This window comes from Pyrus communis, chromosome 5 (assembly GCF_041283825.1).
Source record: "Pyrus communis isolate YQ-2024b chromosome 5, ASM4128382v1, whole genome shotgun sequence".
NCBI lineage: Eukaryota > Viridiplantae > Streptophyta > Magnoliopsida > Rosales > Rosaceae > Pyrus > Pyrus communis.
Genome location: NC_142569.1, coordinates 4,820,407 through 4,841,784, shown reverse-complemented (window position 1 = coordinate 4,841,784; position 21,378 = coordinate 4,820,407). Strand labels below are relative to the sequence as shown.

Here is a 21,378-nt window from a genome sequence, read left to right as displayed (position 1 = left end):
CTTTCAGCAAACTTAAAATTAATTACATATCTTTGTGAATTAGAAATTATTTTGGTGAATAGTAAGCATCATTATCCTTTCTCTTCTTAAACTGGTAGACTTGCCTCCTATTTAGAATGAATAGTAAATGTAATTTCATTGCTCTTACCTCCTAAAACGGGTGAAGATGCTCTAAGAAAACAAAAAATGCAGGCTTTTTTATACTGCTGCGCACCCTAATTTGTGCACTTATGACTACTTAGCTTTATTATAGCATGTAGGCACTAATTAATTATAACGTATTTTTCAGGATTTTCTAGTATACTCTAAAATATTTTATATCAAGCGGTGTTTAATGGTTAGATCCTTAGTTAAATATGTACAATGACTAGTATTAACGTTAAAAATACTCGATAATATAAGATACTCGAGAGCACCATCGAATTTTTCTGCTTTTCCCTTCTCATTCCTTGTTTGTTGTTTCTTGTGATGTGATTTTGAAATTCATACGATACAAATAGTTGGAAAACAGAGTCAGTTCACCTTCAGCATAATTTTTTCTGAAGGAGTCAGTATGCATGCTGAAACTTCCACATCAGGAATGGACAGGACCTAGGTAAAACACACCTAACTTTTTTTCCCCATTTTTGTGTGTACAAGTTTTATGAATTAAAATTTAAAGCTAGTGGGGCCTGCTTTTATGAAGTAGAGGACTACTTGATCTCTCTACCAAAAGACTTTTAAGTAAAGGTGCATGAAATTTGAACTGTATTAAGGGGGAAAGGAGTGAGATCCACACTGAATTTTTATGGATTAGACACTGTAATATTCAATGATTGTATCTTGGAGTTGTAGATAACCGTTATAACCGGCGCGTAAAGAGACGTCTACGACTTTAGGACAGTGACAACATGCCTCTCTTGATATCATAAGCCAAATCATTCTTTCTTTTCTTTTTTACTGCTTTATTTCTTGATATATGTGTTTGATAGATTTGAGTATTATCTAATTGATTGAATTTACATGTGTATTATGATCATAATAATTTATATTATCCTACACATAGTTGGAAAACAGAGTCAGTTCACCTTCAGCATCATTTTTTTTTTTTGAAAGAGGCAGCATGTATGCTGAAACTTCCACATCAGGAATGGACAGGACTTAAGTCAAACAGACCTAACTTTTTTTTCCTCATTTTTCTGTGAACAAGTTTTATGATTTAAAACCAGTGGGGCCTGCTTTTATGAAGTAGAGGACTACTTGATCTCTCTACCAAAAGATTTCAAGTAAAGGTGTATGAAATTTGCACTGTATTAAGGGGGGAAAGGAGTGAGATCCACACTGAATTTTTGTGTCCCGAGCCGACGAACAGAGTGATTCAGAGTACCTAATTTTTATACGGCCACCATTAGCCAATTTCACTGTTTCACTTCATAAAAATTCAAAAACTTGAATGGTCTGTATCTCTTTCTCTCTTTTGAACGGTCTAGATCTTTCAGTTCGGACTATGAATCTCTCAGTCCGGACTCTGAATACAGAGATCTGGAATAGATCTCATTCTAGGAGGAAATACTTAGGTATCAACGAGAGCATACTTTATGAGCACTTGGTATTTTGGGACACATCTAATTTTTAATTGGAGAAATGCTACAAGGACTCTTTCAAAACGAAGAAATTTTTTACTATGCTCGGAACACTAGATAGTACACCATAAATATGTGGTGTACCACACTGTAGTTCAGGCATATAGAACATCTCTTCTCAAAATAGGATGCTCTATTAACTCTCTACCACCTCATGTTTTTGGCACAGTATTTTGAAGTGTTGACACGAGAATTAACGTTAAACTGTGAAGTGGCTGAGAATCCAAGAAGAGTCCAAAGAGAATCTCCGTAGAGTTTCTCCTTTAATGAATGTGCAAAAACAAATAGTGCTTACATCAATAATATGATAAATGAATTCCAAACAGCTAAGCTTGTATCCCAACAACTAATTCACAATGAAGTAGTGTAATGAAATCCAGCTAAGCTTCACTATGTATGTCTACATAGCAAATAGATTAGACTAACTTTATTATTAATTAATAATAATAATTAAATTATTTAGTTAATTATGTCCAATTAAAATAAGCTTCCTAGGGCTCTCTTATGGGTTAACATGATCTGTTTACATTATTTGATTTAATAAAATTATTAAGAAGCTGTCTCTTGCCTTATAATTACGTAACAACCAAAAGTATTTCATTATTGTGTCTCCACTATGTCCCCTCCAATCGATCAAATATCAATAAAACAAATTAAAAAAAATAGAAACAAAATAAACAAAATAAAACAAATAAACTTTTAAGCTTGAAATATTCCCATCTAAATAAAAGAAAACTACAAATTTCGACAAAAGAAATAAAAATAAAAATAAAAGAAAACTACAAAAATAAAGCAAAAGGGTAAATAAAATATTGAAAGGACAATTTGTTTTATGCGGCTAATCGGGCCGATTCACTCGCCTTTTACTTTTGAGTCGTAGGACGAGAAACTGAGAGCACCGTCCTAAAAGCTGTTTAGGCGGTGTCTAGACGCTAGAAGGAAGTGAAGTGCTCCAATTAGGGTTTAAGCGTTTTAAAAATCCACGAAGTGTTTAGGCAGTAATTAGAAGGCGTCTAGACGGTTTTAGGCGATTTTATTTTATTATTTTTTTTAAATTAAGAGTTTAAAGATAATTTTCTTGTAAAATAACTCCGAACTTTCTTGTAAAATAACTTTTAATACATGTTTCATTTTATGTATTCAATATATTGTTGACTTATTTATATGTTTTTATTGTTTATAAAAATTTAATTACAATTTAAAATTCGCCTAGGTCTCTGCCGATCACTTTATCACATTTTAGAACCTTGACTATGAGATGTATATTTACTTGGAATGAGGAAGTCTTGAATCGTTACGAGATAAACTAACACCATACTCTGATATGGTTCTTAATTTTTTTAGCTATTTGATACCAATTTTAAGAGTAATGTTAGGGAGACTAGATTTATAAACAAAATTTTGTAAACTAAATGACATGGAAGTTGATGATTGGTTATTACTTAAACGTGCTTATTTCCTATTGCTGACACATCATTTGATTTGTAAATTTTATCTACAAATTTAGTCCGCCTAGCATCATTTGCAACACAACATTTGTAATGTGGACATCAATAATAGGTGTCGAACTCGCTGTTTATAACACTTTGAATCTAAGACCATCCACTTATAAATAAAGATAAATACTACTAGATTGTAGTACTAATAGTCTAATCCAATGAGGATGCGACTAACTTACTTACATTGGGGATATATTCCGACTCTCTCAATCACATGTGTCACGTAATTCCGACTCTCTCAATGCCTGAGGGATAAGGATTGTCTGCCATCCCACTTCTAATGCCCTCCCGTGTCCTCCTGTTTTGTGTGGTCACGGTTAAGTCACGTCAACATTTTATATTGTTTTTTTTAATAGAGATAATAAGACAAAAATGAATAGTAATATAAAATGTTGATGTAGCTTAACCGCAACCATACAAACAAGAGGGTAGGGGAGGGCAGACAATCCTTGTCCATGCCTGAGCCAGAACGCGAGAATATATCCACGTGACATGGAAGTTTTTGTCGGGCGAGGAGATGTTTGTCACACCAGTTGTATCACCTACTTGAGATTAATTTTCACACCAACTATCCAAGTCACATTTATATCTTTAGGACATCTCAACTCCAGAACAAAGTACGTTCCCCAGAAAGGGAGAAGACAAGATGTTCATTCAAACAAGCTGAGTTATGAGAAAAGACAAACTTGACAAAGAAATTCTAGCTAATGCTCTTAAAATGCAACCTTGACAAATTGACATTAACAACTATGCACAATAACGATACCACCAAAGCTATGTTCCTGTCTGCTTCAAAGTACAAAATCAGAAAATTACAGAGAAAAACATTACACTGTAGGAAATGTCCCCAAAATAATACGACACTAAAGCCCGTAAAGTCGTCGAAAGATCGAAAATCTGCTATTTCTACCCATCCAAACAATCCAAATAATGGTCACCGTTCTACAAATTCTTGCCTAGCGCAGCCTAGGCCCTGTCTAGGTGCTAGGTAGTTGCCCACCGCCCTGATTAATCCCTAGGGGTTTCAAAATTAAGAAAGGGTGTCTAGAGCTGCTAGGTGTCCGCTTAGGTCGTGACTCTCCCATAGACAGAACATAGATAACTTTCATTTTGCATTTTATTTTTTTAATAAATTGTAAAAGACTTGCTGAATGCTCAGATTAACAATCATTATACTATGGTTCCCCATATCTTCAATATGTTGTAATACTTTCTAATCTATCATTCAATTTTTCAATGTATGTATCCCAAGTCAATTATGTATTTTTTAAGTATAAACATATACTTATTTATACGATATATAATAAGTTTACTTTAGACCCTCGCCTAGCCGTCTAGGCGCTAGGCCCCACTTCGCCCGACTAGCGCCTAACATCTTTTAGAACATTGGTCATGGTACTGTGAAAAACTGCAGGTATAAAAATAAAAAAATAAAAAATAAAGAAAATAAAGAAAAAAAAATCCAAGAGCTTTGACAGTACATGTCCATACACACTGTTGGTGATCGAAATCTAAATAAACCGAAGTTACTTATCATCCAAGTCAGGTTAGATATTTGGACAGATGATACTTTATTGAGAAAGGATGTTGTTTGAAAGGAAAAAGGTAAATTCTCAGGACTCACAAGGACATATGATTCAGTGATTGTTGTGTGTAGAATCATACAGGTTTCGCCCACAACGGTCACATATGTTAGAAGCAGTCGACGACGAGTTCTCGGGCTTTTCCTTCTGCATCTTTGGTAGATCATGTTCCAGAACATCAGAAAGTGCTTTTGATCCTTCTTGGACTTCCTCCAAACTGAAAACAGGCATTAAAGTTATACGGTTAGAACATAGAAGATATCCAGAAAACTTTGAAACATGCTGTCATTTCCGTTGATCCCACCCGATCATAGTTATGCTTGTCAGGCATTTAGTTTCAATGAGATTAAAACATAATTGATCAGTGATCACCAACACCTGTATTTACCTTATGGAGAGCGGAGGAGTCAATCGGATAATAGTATCGTGTGTTGGCTTGGCAAGAACTCCTCTCTCCTTCAACTGTAGGCAGATATCGTAAGCAGAAACAGGGGACAGATTCTTGCTATTGAGCTCCACAGCGTTGAACAAACCTCTTCCTCGAACTTCCTTTATGCAGTTTGGGAATTGCTGCTGAATCTTGACAAGCTGATTCCTAAGCTCCTGTCCCATTTTGGCTGATCTGTTGGTATTTGAACATCACGAAACATAATTTCTACAATGATTTTATAGTGATGTCATAAGAGAGGAGAATGAAAGGGTTTATGTTAGACACCTTTCAGCAAGCTTCTCATCTCTGATAACATCTAGTGCGGCAACAGCGACTGCACTGGCCAACGGATTACCCCCGAAGGTGCTGCAAGTGATCCCAAATTAATAGTATGGTCAGCCCTATTATATACGCCCGAAACCAAGGCAAACAAGCGGCATAAAGACTAACAAGAAATTATAAATATGTGTAGTAATGGTAACCATTAAACAACTCTTGAAAATCAGAAATCATGTTTCTCCGGCATGGCCACGCAGGATCACAAACAGAAATTGCTTATGTTTCAACCTTTTTCTGAAAAAGCTACTGATAGAATTATGGTGACAAGAGCTCTCAATGTACTAGAAGAGACCATAAATGGAAAGCTCTCAATGTACTAGAAGAGACTATAAATGGAAGCAGTTGTAAGAGCAAACCTTCCATGCTCTCCGGGTCGGATACAAAGCATTACATCTTTGTCCGCAAGCACCGCACTTACGGGTATCACTCCACCACCCAATGCTTTTCCTAGTATCTGAATAAAACCCATAAAGTCTTAGGTAAGCATCTGGTATGGTTATAAACAAAACTGCACTGCATGAAAAAGAACTCAGCCAAAAAAGAAAAAAGAGGTACGGTTATGTCTCATGAAGGCTAAATAAACAGCTTCCGCATTTTAACGCCACTGTCAAAGTTATCACTACTCACTCACCACTACATCTGGGCGAACTTCTTCCCAATCAACAGCAAGCATTTTCCCTGACCGTGCTAAACCAGATTGTATTTCATCAGCGATCATCAAAATATTATATTTCGAGCATAGATCTCTAACAGTTTTCAAATAACCGACTGGAGGAATTATAACCTGTGATCACAACAGACGATTGTTCTCAAAAGAACTGATAGAATATGGAAATAAGTTTAGATTCTAGAACACGTGATAGAATCTAGCATCCAACAACTCTATACACGTTGGTCCATTTCTACGGAACACCATAAATCAATCAAGTATTTAATTCCAAAAACACACATACCCCAGCCTCTCCTTGAATGGGTTCAAAGAGAAATCCAGCTATGCGGTCTCCATTCTCTGCACCCCATAACAGAAAAATTTGTCAGTTCAATTAATACACAAATCTGGTAGACAAATACAAAAAAGAGCGAACTATATGATGATTTAAACAGATATGATCTTTTAAGTCGAAGGGTATAATCACTACAAATTCTTAAACAGAAAAAAAATGTATTCAAACCTTTGAAAACTTTTTCAAGGCCAGCTGCATCACCAAAATCAACTTTAAGATGTCCAGGCAACAAGGGTCCAAAACCACGGGTTGCTTCATTGTCACAGCTCATGGAGATGACTGCCAAAGTACGACCATGGAAGCAGCCACAACACGAGACAATAATAGCCTGTGTATGACTCAGTTGAGTTAGGGACATATCTGACACAATAACCTTGCCATTGTCCTTCTAATGTTCAAGTCACCAAACTAGAATGGCATAATTCTAAAAGAAGCAATAACACGTGCATACAAATTAGGCTTCTAAGTCAGTCAGAGTTTTGGCGTTCAAACTTGTTTTGAGGCATGAGCTAGTTCCCTAAATTAAGCGATTTGATTTCTTGGTTATTTTTCTATGGTGATTAGGGTTGTATCTCGTTTTTCCCCATTCTTTTCTCAAGAAGAAAACAATAATCATAAATCTCTACACAAGAACTTATATTAACATGCAAAAATCCTTAAGGGGGACAAATACAGCAGGTGCGGAAAGTGAAAAACTTGGGATTTATAAGATACATATATCATGGATATATATATATTCAGGTAAGTGCTCCAGTCAGTGAACCGACTTAAGAAAACATTTATATATGACCCCATATGAAATAACTTGAAAGATAGAAATGCAAACTAAAACTAGTAAGATCTATGTCAAAAAGTAGATACGTCTCCTTGAATTGTACCTCATCTTTTGGAATTTTTTTCTTCTCGTGACCCCATTTCCTTGCCACCTTTAAAGCTGTTTCCACAGCTTCAGCACCAGTGTTCATAGGCAGCACCATGTCATAGCCAAACATGCTTGTTAGATACTCAGCAAATATTGGAAATCTATCATTGTAGAAAGCCCGAGAACTAAGAGTTAGCCTTTCTGCCTGTTCTTGTAATGCCTTCATGATTTTTGGATGGCAATGTCCCTGCAGCAGGAAATTCCGTTGAATAAGGAGAAAGTGTGTTATTCTCTATATATCTGCTTCAAGAATTGGCATTTCTTATGTGAACAAGCTTCTTCACTTCACATTTACTCGGATTCAAGGAAAAAAGCCAGTTCCACATTAGTAATTGATTAAGAACGAGAACATTCGAATGCAAAAAAGGAATACTATTGTCATGGATTTCCATTTTGTAATTCGAATGGGACAATAAAGTTCATGTCATCTGGTGCAGAAAAGAGATAAGGCAGTTTCGATTATCGGGTAGTTACAAATATGTATGCATATTGTATGTGCAAGCGTGTGCGCACGTTCATGCTCGTCTACCTGATTAACAGCAGAGTAAGCTGAAAGAAAGTCCAGATATCTGTTTCCCTCTGGGTCCTGTATACATGATCCCTTTCCTTGAGAGAACACAACGGGAATTGGGTGGTAACTGAAATTTGCACCAAGCAAATTTTGTCAAAACTTCGTCACAAAACCCTTTCCAGCAAAGAATTTAACACGTTTACACCATCCAGGCAAAAACTTAGAACAAGGGGGAGACTTTACAATTGTGATCAATTATTTAACACAGTTAGCTTTTCCGGAGGCTCGTTACAGGCGAAAAGCACTTCCTAAACACAGAATTAGTTGAAATTAAGTATGCAGACAATCCCAGTATTCCTTAACGTTTATATGCTCATAATATCCTAATTGAGAAAATGGAAAGTCGGCTCGGATCAATCAAAGCCGCCTAACAAAGTGCAGGAAATCCAAAGGATTCAATCAAAGTTATCAAACTAAACTCAAAACAATAAGAAATTATAAACAAAACCGAATACATATAATTACAAGTGCATTTAGAACCCGCAGATAAGGAATTAGATGGAAACAAACAGAACCCAGATGGCAGAACATGAAGAAGAACGGAAAAAGTAGCAGAGATGAGAAATTTTTGGATGAGACATGAAGAGTTTAGAGAGAGAGAGAGAGAGAGAGAGAGAGAGAGAGAGAGAGAGAGAGAGGTGACTTGTGGGCGCTGTATTGATATTCCGAGTTGATGAGCTCCTGAGAAGATGAAGGGGTGGTGGCTTGAGGGACAGCACCGAAGCTCCTCCAAATCAAACCGTTCTTCAAGCTCGTTGTGCTCAGCGCACGCTGCAAACATCTCCTGCTAGCCATTGATGGATGACGACGATGGGTTCTTCTCCTTACTTGTTTGGTGCTATCAAAATACCAACTTTCCAAATCGTTTCGGATGAAATTATGGAAGAATGGGATTGTTTATTTATTTTTGTTAAGTGTTTTGATACTTGTCATACGATGATTGTTTGGTTTGGATTTTGGGATGATTGTCGTTATACGACGCAGTGTTGCACCTTCCAAAGCATATCTTTGATCCAAAAATAATAATAGTACTACTCATTTTGCGGCATGGTTATGACTGTTTAATTTTTTTTAGAATAGGAAAGATTTACAGAAACATTTTAAACTCTTCTTACAATTATCGTATAATTTAATAGCATTAGAGAAACAAACCCAAACGTGCTATGTGAAAACGGGCCTGAAATTTGTTTTCAATCACTTAAGCACCTCGTGATGGTTGTTATTGTATCCAATTTACATTTCGCTCATTTGGTTGTTTCGATTGTGATGGATTGAATAAGTTGTTATCTAGACTCTTCTTAGACATTTTAGACTCTTCGTACAATTATCGTATGATTCAATAGTATCAGAGAAACAAACCCAGACGTGCTACGTGAAATACGGACTTGAAATTCGTCTTCAACCACTTAAGCACCTTGTGATGGTTGTCATTGTATCCAATTTACATTTCGCTCATTTGGTTGTTTGGATTGTGTTGGATTGAACAAGTTGCTATCTATATTGAAGTAATGAATAGATGTTAAATAAATTTTTATATCTCCGCGATGATTAGAAATGAGAAGTTTTATTAATCTCTAATTTGTCTCTTGTCTATAACTCATATAAGATTGAAAGTTGTTGATTGTCACTCGTCCACGAGCCATTAACCACCATAAAAAATTTTAAAAACAGTTAACAAATTTTTAAGAACAGTTAAGCGAGAATCAAAGTCTGATCGTGTCTACTTGGTGTTTTGCATGATTTGACATATCATATGAAAATTAATCGGGTGATTTTAATAAGTTATCTAATCATTTTGAGTGGGCAAAATAAGTTGAGTACACGTATGAACCCATAAGATAAACGAGCCATTGATGAGTCGACCAGATTATCGAGAAATGTTTTAACATGCCAAAAATACAGCTGAGTGCACTATGTGTAATAATAAAATTGATTCAAAAATAAAAAAAGAAAATAATTTCAACTAATTATATTATAATATTTGATATACCTGTATTTTCAACATCCTTAAAAATTTCTCCCGATCATGCCTTTTAAAATTATTGGTCTCAAACTCCATAAGAAACCACCAAATATGAAAGTCACAACACAAACCATTAAATACATTTGTTTTTCCACTCATTTTCCATTTCTTTTTCCAAATTTCACCTCTTCCCTGTATTGTTGTTGAAAGTTTCCTAATTTCTCTGCGTCTTTGATTTCTAAGACACAATTAACGAAATTGTTATTAACACTCCAAAAAACCACCCTACACTCTAGTGAAAAAAGAAAAAGAAAACAAAAGTGTGTATGATCACTTTTTTCTCGTGTCAGTATCAACTCTCCATCTTTTATCGTATCGTGTTAGGTTCGGATAAACTAGCTCCAAAACAAAGAAAGCATGAATTTCCCATATCAACTCCGCTCATAAATTCATAACCAACAAAACAAACATCAAACAAGCACTTGTCAAATCGTTTTTGTGGTACATTACTAACAAAATCTTCTTTTACATTACAGAGAAATGTAAGTTATGCTCAGTTTTAGCACATTTGACATCCCCCTTCCCAAGCGATCACACCGCTCCTCCTCCACCTTCCGAATTTGAATCTCAATCTCGCAGCATCGCATGTCAGTTTCAGTACACAAGCAACCAATAGCCTGTAAAATGCGGCCACAGCCATGCTATACCACTGATTCAACGCATGCCCCCAGCAACGGTGAAATACCAGTCTTAATTCGATTTCTCAAGTCTAAACTAACACTACTTGAAATATACTTCAGAGAGAGAGAGAGAGAGAGAGAGAGAGAGAGAGAGAGAGAGAGAGAGAGAGGGTAGAATGTCTCGTATAAGTCTTCGGAGAGGAGTGGCTTAACAAAAATCTAGAGTAGAAATGGAGCTGAAGTAACTAGACCCTGAAAAAAATTCGGGTCCTTAGTACGCACCTAAGAGCTTTTTGATGTGATCAATATTTAGCAAACACCTACACGAATGCTCCATTGTAATCCAAAGGAAGGGACGAAGTTGAAATTCAAGTGGCTTGCTGGGATATCGTCTTATTGATAAGTGTAATCTACAAGTGGTTTAGAGTTCAGTGTGAAGTAAGTCATCTAAATTCTATATTTCTGTGCACCATATCTCTCTCTACATGAAACTGAAGTTTCAGAATCGTAAGCAATTAAAGCTACACCACTAAAACAAACAATTTACACATCAAAATGGCGTTAAGGTGGTGAGAGTATGTGGGTTCTAGGGAAGCATCATTTAAACTGCAAACTACCACACAATCAGGCCATGTTTGCAGACAAGAATTCGACGACAAAATGGATAATCAGAAGTAGAAGATGATTAAATAAATCTGCACCAGAACCAGAAGATGTTATCTGAACATGCGAGCAGTTTGATATACGAGGGGCAAATATTGACTCGGATAATCTACTAATAAGCCTAATATTATTAACGAAGATAATCCGTTTCTGTTATTTACTAACATTGAATACCTAGATTAGTTAAAATTGAGAAAAGAGACTAAGCTGTGCTAGAAGCACAGTGGCTCACTCATGGATTAGATTAAAATGGGAAAACCAAGATCCTATAGCTGTTCGAAACCACTGCAATCAAGAGGATATAATGAAGTCAGTCCCATAAGAGAGCCCCATAGTCGTGAATTTTGACATTTATCCAACGATCTTTGGAAGCAAAAAACGCAAGTAATAGGGAGTCCCAGGAGGTCTGTTTACACAATACCTCCCTGAGAGATTTTCATGTGTGGAGCACACAAATTACTATTAGAGAAATGTTGTGAATTTACTATAAAAAGGTCAAGGATGGCACCAAAAACCAGCCAAAAGATCAATTAGTATTTAATAAATGCAGTGATTTCAAAAAACCAAGATGAGGACAGAAGATAGAGAATAAAGAAGCAAAAAAGATTCCCTGTGGTTTATCTAGTTGCAGAAAGTGATTCCTCTCAGTCTGCAGTACGCATGTAAGTTAAAGAACAGCACAAAGAAGAGATCATTACGAATAGCATTTCACTAACACAATTGATTAGAAGATGCTTCGGGCAAGAAGCTGAGAGCATGAGTTGAATGGCCAGAGAAATAACAAGCATATACTATAAGATCGAAAATTATGGTCATTACCGAATAATCTTCTGGCAAGAACATCAATTCATAGAATATAGAGTGACAGTACCGAAAATTAGACGAACTCTATACTAGTGAAGATAAGACCAGATGAAGCGACGCAACAAGAAAGAAAGGAACTAATATTGTAGATAAGAATAGATTTGGCGACAAAGATGGGGCTACATGCCTAATCATAAACCCCGCAGTGAATCCTCTGGCAGAGTCTCAATACCGGCTTGAGTGGGAGAATCAGGAAGGGTCGAGTTCAATAAGCCTAGGAAAGAAGCCTTCTCCAGAACCGAATCTAAAGAACTAGGAGAGGAAACATGAGGGAGAAATGTTCAAAATTCCCTGCTGTACGCACCAGACATATATTAACTTAAAGGACTATTCACCTTTGAACAGCAAGAAGCAGCCTGAAAAGTTAGGGGGCCATTATAAATGCCTGAATCAAGTTCTCTGCCGTACGCTTCTGTTCAGGTGTGCCAGATATATGTGCAACACGATCACCCCGGGAAGATTTGGACTCAGAGATCTCTACCATTGCTCCCGATATCTGGAAAAGACACAAATATGAATGAGAATGACATTCAAACACACAAAGCCTACATGTTCAGGCAAAAACTAGCTAGACTTTTCATGTTGATCCATCTCTACACAATAATCAAGCAGTAGATACAGATACAAAAGGAAAGATCCTCCCACCTTCCGAATATTGGCTATATTTGCCCCGCCTTTGCCCATCACTTTACCCACTGCATTCGCAGGAACTAGCATCTCAAGTGTTGAAGGGGGTGGCAACCTGCATAATGTTATTGAAAGCAATCTAAGGATGAATAGAAACCGAAAAAGACAAGCTTCACAGCAAGATAGGCAAAACTACATACGCTGACCCTCCATATAGCTTGGATGGATACGAAGACATGGATCCATAGCCATTTTCTCCCATCTAAAGGAAAAGAAAACATATATAACAAGTAGAATCAGAGGTTTATTTAAAGTTTATTCATCTCCAAAATAACTTGGTTAAATGGACATACCGACACAGATCCATATCCATAGAGGCTACCAGAAGAAAGCAGGCCCAAGCCACTTCCACTTTCAGCCCTCTGATCATAACCCATCGAAGTAACTGGGGGAACAGAAGGCAGGACAGGTGGCATTGAGAGACCAGTGCCACCCGAGTACAGAGATTCAGCACCACCAGAGGTATTAAGACCATCATCTCTATCTTTCAAGACATCGTCTCGGAGTCTTAGAACAATCTGAATAAGCGCATCCCTCAAACTACTGGGATCTCCTGCCACCTATATAAGGAAAAAAGAAATGAGAAAGATGTGATCAACAAGAAAAAATTGGATCGCAATGGTTAAATATTTATGTAGAACCAACCTCAACAAGTTCATCATTAGCATCAGCACCCCTAGGCTTATCAGCTTTTGAAATACGGACATCAGCTTTTGTTCTCTTTCGGATTTCATTTATAATGGAACCACTTTTTCCAATAATGCAACCAATAACTTTAGATGGAACAAGAAGTCGAATGGAAACAGAGTCATCATCTTCATCATTTATCTTCCCTTGCAGCAAAAGAACAGCTTCCACTGCCATAGATTTTAGATCATCGGGTGACTGCCAAAAAAGAAACCCAACGTCATCAACATGTTCAAGGAGATGAATGCCGAGTGCTGTTGTGAGACCCATAGAAAAATACTAGTCAAGATTATACACAATTTAATCACCAACACAATGTCGACATTTAAGTTTAAAAGTTGAGGATGGATTATAATAAGTCTTTCTTGTAATGAAATCTATATTTTTTACATTGTAATGGTTAATAAACATGAGCTCATGCCCAGAGAAGGATCCTGGAATGGCTGACATCGGCATAAACCAGCAACAGAAGCAGAATACTGGATTTGATAGAATATTCTAGGTTATTTTAGCCTATAAAATACTATGCAGACGCATAACAAAACATAAAGAAATACTGAACCCTTAGTGGAAATAGCATTTATACCGAGCTCTTCCTAAATTTTGTTCTTGATAAGTCTACCAAAACATAAAGAGTCAGTATACCATCGCGGTCATACTTCTATTGCAGTAATAGTAATAGTAGACTATCATGGTCATACCTCTGTTGCAGTAACACTAATTATACACTCATCACGGTCCTTGGTATCATCAACCTCAATACGAGCACCACTCCCCTGCCTTATGCTTTTAATGGTGCCCCCACCCTTGCCAATGACACGACCAATCTTGTCAAAGGGACAGAGTACTCGCACAATTAACTCCTCAGATCGGGAGGCAACGCCAAAACCAGAAACTAAAGGAAGGGCAGATGAATACAGGGGCCATGTGTTCCCTGTATCCGTGTAACCCTGAAGATCCTGTAAATGTGTAGCACCTATGATTGGAGGTACAGATCTAGAAGAGACAATAGGATCTCCACTTTGATATAGTCCACCTGATTGATAAATAGGGACATCTGATGGGATAATAATACTTGGTGGGGCCACTGGTACCGATGTCTCAAGAGAAATCTCTTCCTTCGGAGCAAACTTGTACATAATTGCAGAAACTGCAAATAATGCTCTTTTAACTGCTTCTGATTCTCCGTTTATCTGTTTGCAAAGGGAAATGAACTCTTAACAGAAAATATTACCGGTTAAGAAGTTAACCAAACAGAAAAGTTAAACATTTGTAGCAAAATTTGCAAGCATGTAAACATATTACATTTTATGCACAAAGAAGGTCCATTTAACACAATTCAGGCACTTCATACTAACATTTTCTAACGGTGTAGAGTGTCTAGCCTGTTCATTCCCGACTATTGTATGGCTACAATGAGAGTGTAAACATACCCAAAAAACTTCATATACAAGAAAAATGAAAACGATTCTGAACCAAGGCAAGGCATCAAATATGAACTATCGAGCTACTGTACTGATAACCCAACCTTTGAAAACAAGAACGAAAATGCCTACTTGGAAAAGCAAAACTGAAACATTGAGTAATTATTCTTATTTAATAACAAATACTAACCATGAGAAAATTGTCAAAGTCCATGGCGCACGAATGTGTTGGGTCAGTGGCATCTTTTGCAACAACCTTGATGTTGGTCCTCGTCTTGCTCCTCAGTTTCTTTATAGTCGACCCCGCCTTACCAATAATATTTGCAGACTGGCTAGAAGGAACAAGAATTTGGCAGTCTTCCCTACTATCCCTCCGTCTCTTATCCGAATCCCCAACACTAGCCAATGCATTTGAAATCGCAGAATGAACTCTGAGAAGAGCATCCTGGGCAGCACACAAAGGTTCCCTATCACTGAACTCATCATCAACCTCAACCTCTTCCTTATCCTTAACATAGCTATAAATAATTATAACCCTATCTTTCGCACCCGGGAATGGATCCACAACCTTGATTTTCGCTCTAGTATCTTGCCGGATCAAGTTGATCACTTTCCCACTCTTGCCAATAACACTCCCAATAACCCCATCAGGGCATAGAATCCTATAAACCACCAATTCATCACTACCCCTTTCGTCTCGGTCATTGAATCGTCTCTTTTGGTTCTTGTTTCCCCCATCGTGGTCTCTCTGCGACCGATACCGCTTACCCGTCTCCCCCATTCTTCCTCTGGATTGGTTTTCCTCCTAAAACCACACCAAAATAAAAAAATTCAAAAACTAGGCACTCCCCAAAATTACAACAGAAAAGCAATAAGCAGATAAAAGAAAGAACAAAATTTGATTCAAATAACATTGGATTGCCTTCCCTTTGGCAATCTTTGTACCAAAAGAAACAGAAAAAAAAGGGGTTTTCTTCAATTAACAAAGTAGGGTTTATTTGCAGCGGAAAGGAAAAACCTTTGGAGAAAATCAGAGAATCAAAGCCTCTGAGGCGAATGGGTAAAAACCCTTGTCGAAAACTCACCTGTTGTAATCAGTCGAATACGGAGAGCTCCGAAAACTATTGGGTTTGTGAAGCAGTCGAGTTCCTAGGTTTTTTTACCTTATTGTCGTACTTGCAGTCGGATATATGACGCAGGAAGGAAAGGTTAGTTTTTTTTTATTGTTAGTTTTTGAGAAAATTATGGCAATGGTCATCACCTTTAATTCAGTTAGTATAATGGTTTATAAATTAAAAATCTATTATTATTAGTTTTTTAACTTATTAGGAGGTGCAGTTACGATTATTTTTATCAATTTCACTAGGATTTTTATTAAAAAAAAAGTCACGTGTCACGTACGTGAAGCTGAATCAATGGTCAAATATGAAAAAATTGTACCAATTGGAGAGGTGATTCATTATCTTTAGCCCAATTAGATCAATGATCCTTAATTTTAACTCAATTATGGTAATAATCCTTCAAACATAACTCATTTTAACGGAATTCTGATGGAATTGATGAAAATGATCATAGCTATACGTTTTGACGAATTAAAAAACCAACCGTCATAAATTTTCAATTAAAAGATAATTGTTCTAATTAGATTAAAGTTGAGATATTATTTTTACAAATTTCTATGGTTTTCTAAATCTAAGTGGGCCCGGAGCCCAAATAAATAAATAGTGAGAACAATGAAGCCATTGGACCCATTGCTTTTCCCCAGCAGCGGTGGCCGATTCGAATTCGATCATATTCAGACCGAATAGGGAGAACATGGAACAAGAAGCGGCGGAAACGCTGATTCAGGCGGCGAGCTCGGATGGGTCGGAGCCGGCGTCAGTGAACCGCGCCAGGAAGCTGCTGTTCCGGCGAATGCTAGTTGGGATAAGAGACGGCCGGTTTTTCTTGGGCACCTTTCACTGCATCGACAAGCAAGGCAACATTATACTCCAGGACGCAGTGGAGTATCGGAGCACGCGGCGGTCCTCCCCGTCTCCGATGGAGCAGCGGTGCCTCGGTCTGATTCTAATCCCTTCTTCTTGCCGTGCTTCTTGTCACGTTGGTTGCTCTGTCGAAGAACAATTGTCTCTGCTTTCCTTCTAGAACCAAACATCTTTTACAAAATATGGTTTTGTACTATGATGTTTGTATTCACGTCTTTGACAAGACGGTATTCAAAACTACTCTGCTGTGCGGTGTGCGAAGACGGGTTTGATTTTATAAATGATAGAAACTGTTTTGCTTAGAACTTGCATTGTATGTGTGGCTAGGCAATCCATGTATGAATTCGATTTTCTTCGAAGATCGATGTTTTCGTGGAGAATTTCTTGAACAGATTGGCATGAAGCATTCTAATGTCTGGTGATGTATGCTTTTTGAATAATCATGAACAAATTTACACAAAAATTAATATTCGTATAGATGTTCGATTTGTTTTGTGAAATCTTATACATATTGTTAGGTACAACGGTAAGGTTTGATCAAAATCTGTCGCGGTATGGTGTTCCATATACAATAAGATACGGCACAGTTCGCACGACAGTGTCAATCGGTATTGCAAAGTTAACTCCGGACGATGCTCCTGTCCCTGCAATATAAACAGAGATAATATAAGCATTTGGAAGTCTTAACGAAGTCCGAGTTCCAGCTTCCGGGCAACACAACTTGGTTTCTAGATCTCTTCCTAGTTTGGTGCTGCGGAACAAGCTTAACGATTACCTTTGCGAGTGAAAGTTGCTGTGTTAACTCCGATAATATGGCCATGCGAATCAATTAACGGCCCTCCTGAATTCCCTGCAAAAATTCCACCATTGAAGGTTGAAAACCTCGAATTTACATGTGCAAACACTTCAAGAGCATATTCAACCAAGGGTTTCAAGCAAAAGGAACCGAAAATAAAAGAGAAACATAAGTCGTCAATGATCATCTATTGTCCGTGGACGAAAATGAGCAGGTTTGCAAGGTTTGGAAAGCTTCGGCTGTGTTTTCGGATGAAAACAGGAAAGACGTTTTCTTTACCCTACAGTAAAACATAACTTGCAGGCAATGAACTTCAGCAGTCTGATGCATTATCAACTAACTAAATCAAATCGGTGGTTGCATTACTGGAATTAAGTACACAGTGAAACCGCAATTCGTTTGTACTCATACATAACACGATTATGTTAAGAAGGGTGAAAGCTGTATGAAAGCTTTTGGAAAACGAAAATTATTACCAGAGTTAATGGCAGCGTCCGTTTGAATAGCTCCTCTGATGGCCTTTCCATCTGGTGAGGGTATCTCCCTCCCTAAGCCACTGACCACCTGTGATATCCAAAGAACCCATCAGGCCATAAGACAGTTGGCAGAAATTGATGAAAAACATTAAACAGACCGAAAAATCTAAGTGTGGAGTAGTGACAGTGGAAAAGTTACCCCTATTGTTAGTGTGTTCTCGTATCCATAAGGATTTCCAATGGCGAAGCAGCTCTGACCGACATGTAAATCGTTAGATGTACCAAGAACAACAGGTTTTAACTCATGTCCTTGAACATCAACCTGCACATGGTATTAAGCTAAAAATCATCAACACTTCACATGTACTCGATAGTTTATACACAAAATGAATGCGTATGGTGCATTAGTTTACATGATTTTATGAAACGAGATTGAGATCGATAACAAGCTTTATCGTTATCACATGCATCATACCATACCATCCTCATGGAAATTTCTTAAACATGACTTTGGTTGCAAAAGAGTGGCTGAACGCTTAGTATGCATATTACAATAAGGAAGTAAGACAAACGCCAAGAGAATAAAATTGGTGAGTTTTGCTGAATACCTTAAGAACAGCTAAATCATAGGTTGGATCGACACCAACAATCTTTCCTTCACTGTAAAAACCATTGCCTCTCGCGTCCACAAGGTAAACCTATAAAGAAGGGTGCCAAAGAAACTTTGAAATTCAAACGAATGACTTGAACTCCAAAATAAACATTCAATTACGTTCGGAACAAGAACTTGAAAATATGACAAAGATTTTAAATCGAATAAAAGGACAAAACCTTACAACGCTGTAATCCGCTTTGATCCGTCGCCAATTTAGCTATAACATGGTAATTTGTGACCTGGAGCCACAAAGGATTGACTGGCTTTAGTACCAGGAAAGTAAACATCGATAAACTAAAAAGATAATACCTAATTATCTGGGAGAAGATGCAAACCACTAGGTACTAGAAAACTACAAACTTACAAGTTACAACAAAATCTGTCTTTTAGGTCCGAAAATAAAGCACAGCTGCATATGTATATAAAACCTGCTAAAATGTTGCTGGAACGACCTTAGAAAAACTAAGCTAACAAATTTAGATCTTTAGTTTTCTTCCCGAGTGCAATTGACAGATGAAAATACAAGCATTATGACTGCAAACTGAGGCAAGTTGTTAAACAAATATTATGAATACCCGTCAGATTGTAAGAGAAATGATGAAAAAGAACTCGCCCAGTCATAGCATCTAAAGTTAAGTTCACACAGAGAAGCAGAAAACAGGTAAGCTTACAATGTGACCAAACTTATCCCAAATGAAGCCTGAACCTGTTCCTTCAACTTTGGAATTTTCATCTCCGCTTTGCGAGACAACATCAAAAGAGGCCTTGAGGCTTTTGTCTAGTTCAAGGTCTTTAATAAAAACAACTGATGGAGAAGCTTCCTGAAATCACATTTCACAATTGGTGAAGAATGAGAATAAAGAAACCATATGTTTTAAATCGCCCGTTCATTAAGACGAGGTTAGTAATAGATTCACCTACAAGTTCTCTGAAAATCTTACCATGACAAAATAACAATTCACTGAGGTGAGGTGAATAACATGTGCACCTAGAAGCATAACATAGAGTTTGGTTTACGTGGAAGCAATTTTGATAAGGAATGACTATAAACCATAGAGCTCGATTCGTTTGGAAGGAACGGGTTTTCGAACCCATCCAAATTTTATTCATAGGTATTTCATAAGTGTGAATTTCTAGTTTATATACACATCATTCGCTCCACCGTTTGAATAAACTTTTCTGAGCAGCAAACTGATACACAAACAACCATAAGACCCACCTTAAGAAAATCCCAGAGATTCGAGCAAAAAATTCTGGGGCTTTCGGACTGATTTCAGAAAATCTACCAATATTGATGATATGATAACACTTCCAATTAATCACATCAGAAAGAGATATGGGTCACAGAAAAATGAAGGTTCAACGATTGCACGACAGTGCCATTGCTATTCGACCGCGATAAAACTAAAATCTATAGGAATTTTGAGCAGCAGATGGATGCAGAAATGAACATAAAAGAAAAAAAGGTAACAATTCAGCGACTTAATTCCAATTTCTGCATACTTTCAACAGTTCTTCCATTCAAGTTTTCATCTTTTTTCAACAAACCACATAAACAACCAAAAGGTCAAACAAAATTAGCAAAAATTACAGAATCAAGCTTAATTCCACGACCTACATTCAAATCAAGGGGCAAAAAAAGTGACACAAAAGTCAAAACATTACAAAAAATTGTCAATTGAGTGAAAGAGTGAGACCTGGAAGAGATTGACGGCGCGGTCTTCGTCTTGCTGAAGCTCATCCTGCAGAGCGAGTGCAAGGCGAGATGAAGGTTGTGGGGAAATGGGGTTACAGAAATGGAGCAAGGAAGCCGCCACAAGGCTTGGGGCAAGCACCATAGCTCTTCTCCTGGTGAGAATTTTGTTCTTCTGTGAATTGCGTGAGGGGTTTGAGGAAGAAGAAGAAGAAGAAGAGTTGGTTGGTATTGGAGAGGGCTTGATTTGGCTAAGAGAACCCAACACCACCACCATTTTTGCTGTTCTTTCCCGGGAATTTTAACTGAATTTTGAGCTTTATTTACCTCTAGCAATGGAGATTGAATCAATGTGCTTTTCTTTTTCAATGGGCCGTATTGGTATTTGTACTTAATTTGGGCCGACTCTTAATTGGGCCTTTTTGTGATAAAAATAACTAGCTTCTTATGACAATTTGCTTATTTGTATGTTATTTTCGTTGTTTTCATTTAAGATATGTTTTTATGTTAGGAAAACTAATGAAAAGAGTTTGAAAACTTTGAGTTTTAACTATAAGGATAAAATAGAGGGTAAAGCGAATAGTACGACGATTGACATTTTAGTGTAAAAATGTGGTTTTTTATTAAAGTGAATAGTATCAGAAGCTTTTCGTAAAACTTTCCTTTCATATTTTGTTGTTTAAAAAAAATTAAAGAAATAGACCAAACGATGTCATTTTATGATTTTATTCTTATGAGTTAAATTGTTTTATATTGAAAATTCTAATTAGGGAGGAGCAGTTTTTGGTAGATTGAATGATTCACCAAAATTTGCCACTTTCTTTGTATATACAGA

At 37.1% G+C, this 21,378-nt stretch overlaps 4 protein-coding genes across 11 annotated transcripts; 1 reads left to right on the top strand and 3 right to left on the bottom strand.

Moving 5' to 3' along the window:
• Positions 1 to 4,568: 4,568 nt before the first annotated feature.
• LOC137725630 (ornithine aminotransferase, mitochondrial) lies at positions 4,569 to 8,997 on the bottom strand. Its single transcript, XM_068464383.2, has 10 exons — positions 8,614 to 8,997; positions 7,929 to 8,037; positions 7,356 to 7,586; positions 6,646 to 6,805; positions 6,427 to 6,482; positions 6,105 to 6,257; positions 5,830 to 5,927; positions 5,420 to 5,500; positions 5,093 to 5,326; positions 4,569 to 4,921 (listed from the first exon to the last, which is right to left on the bottom strand). Exons 1-10 carry the CDS (start codon positions 8,763 to 8,765, stop codon positions 4,759 to 4,761), a joined length of 1,437 nt encoding a protein of 478 aa, XP_068320484.2. The 5' UTR covers positions 8,766 to 8,997; the 3' UTR covers positions 4,569 to 4,758.
• Positions 8,998 to 10,355: 1,358 nt separating this feature from the next.
• On the bottom strand, positions 10,356 to 16,158 carry LOC137725286 (KH domain-containing protein At4g18375-like). Of its 7 annotated transcripts, none has more exons than XM_088693881.1 (9): positions 16,024 to 16,158; positions 15,129 to 15,743; positions 14,216 to 14,707; positions 13,473 to 13,712; positions 13,121 to 13,387; positions 12,968 to 13,029; positions 12,786 to 12,882; positions 12,476 to 12,636; positions 10,356 to 10,642 (listed from the first exon to the last, which is right to left on the bottom strand). In XM_088693881.1, the coding sequence occupies exons 2-8, from the start codon at positions 15,717 to 15,719 to the stop codon at positions 12,505 to 12,507; spliced, it is 1,881 nt and encodes a 626-aa protein (XP_088550007.1). In that variant the 5' UTR covers positions 15,720 to 15,743; positions 16,024 to 16,158; the 3' UTR covers positions 10,356 to 10,642; positions 12,476 to 12,504. The 7 variants fall into 7 exon arrangements, 6 of the variants coding, with proteins under 6 accessions (XP_088550007.1, XP_068320024.2, XP_088550008.1 ...); XM_068463923.2 differs by lacking the exon at positions 10,356 to 10,642 and adding an exon at positions 12,043 to 12,392; XM_088693882.1 differs by lacking the exon at positions 10,356 to 10,642 and adding an exon at positions 12,043 to 12,392 and having other exon boundaries at positions 15,957 to 16,068.
• Positions 16,159 to 16,679: 521 nt separating this feature from the next.
• LOC137725737 (Small nuclear ribonucleoprotein family protein) lies at positions 16,680 to 17,303 on the top strand. The gene has a single exon (XM_068464510.2). The coding sequence runs from the start codon at positions 16,754 to 16,756 to the stop codon at positions 17,081 to 17,083; it is 330 nt and encodes a 109-aa protein (XP_068320611.1). The 5' UTR covers positions 16,680 to 16,753; the 3' UTR covers positions 17,084 to 17,303.
• Positions 17,304 to 17,374: 71 nt separating this feature from the next.
• Positions 17,375 to 20,881, bottom strand: DEG5 (DEGP protease 5). Of its 2 annotated transcripts, XM_068464509.2 has the most exons (8): positions 20,548 to 20,879; positions 19,522 to 19,671; positions 19,027 to 19,089; positions 18,804 to 18,893; positions 18,395 to 18,517; positions 18,196 to 18,283; positions 17,699 to 17,773; positions 17,375 to 17,567 (listed from the first exon to the last, which is right to left on the bottom strand). In XM_068464509.2, exons 1-8 carry the CDS (start codon positions 20,818 to 20,820, stop codon positions 17,461 to 17,463), a joined length of 969 nt encoding a protein of 322 aa, XP_068320610.2. In that variant the 5' UTR covers positions 20,821 to 20,879; the 3' UTR covers positions 17,375 to 17,460. The 2 variants fall into 2 exon arrangements, with proteins under 2 accessions (XP_068320610.2, XP_088550006.1); XM_088693880.1 differs by lacking the exon at positions 19,522 to 19,671 and having other exon boundaries at positions 20,548 to 20,881.
• Between the last annotated feature and the right edge of the window lie 497 nt (positions 20,882 to 21,378).

What these genes read in the sequence shown, in the direction of transcription:
- LOC137725286 (XM_088693881.1), bottom strand. Translation starts at nt 15,719, where the DNA reads ATGGGGGAGACGGGTAAGCGGTATCGGTCGCAGAGAGACCACGATGGG. An exon ending in ACTTTGACAATTTTCTCATG is followed by an intron (nt 14,708 to 15,128) that starts GTTAGTATTTGT and finishes CTTTGCAAACAG; the next exon opens with ATAAACGGAGAATCAGAAGC. An exon ending in TTAGTGTTACTGCAACAGAG is followed by an intron (nt 13,713 to 14,215) that starts GTATGACCATGA and finishes CTTTTTTGGCAG; the next exon opens with TCACCCGATGATCTAAAATC.
- LOC137725737 (XM_068464510.2), top strand. Translation starts at nt 16,754, where the DNA reads ATGGAACAAGAAGCGGCGGAAACGCTGATTCAGGCGGCGAGCTCGGAT.
- LOC137725630 (XM_068464383.2), bottom strand. Translation starts at nt 8,765, where the DNA reads ATGGCTAGCAGGAGATGTTTGCAGCGTGCGCTGAGCACAACGAGCTTG. An exon ending in CGACCCGGAGAGCATGGAAG is followed by an intron (nt 5,501 to 5,829) that starts GTTTGCTCTTAC and finishes GATCACTTGCAG; the next exon opens with CACCTTCGGGGGTAATCCGT. An exon ending in ACTCCTCCGCTCTCCATAAG is followed by an intron (nt 4,922 to 5,092) that starts GTAAATACAGGT and finishes GCCTGTTTTCAG; the next exon opens with TTTGGAGGAAGTCCAAGAAG.
- DEG5 (XM_068464509.2), bottom strand. Translation starts at nt 20,820, where the DNA reads ATGGTGGTGGTGTTGGGTTCTCTTAGCCAAATCAAGCCCTCTCCAATA. An exon ending in GCGCCGTCAATCTCTTCCAG is followed by an intron (nt 19,672 to 20,547) that starts GTCTCACTCTTT and finishes ATGTGATTTCAG; the next exon opens with GAAGCTTCTCCATCAGTTGT. An exon ending in GGGATAAGTTTGGTCACATT is followed by an intron (nt 19,090 to 19,521) that starts GTAAGCTTACCT and finishes TTGTGGCTCCAG; the next exon opens with GTCACAAATTACCATGTTAT.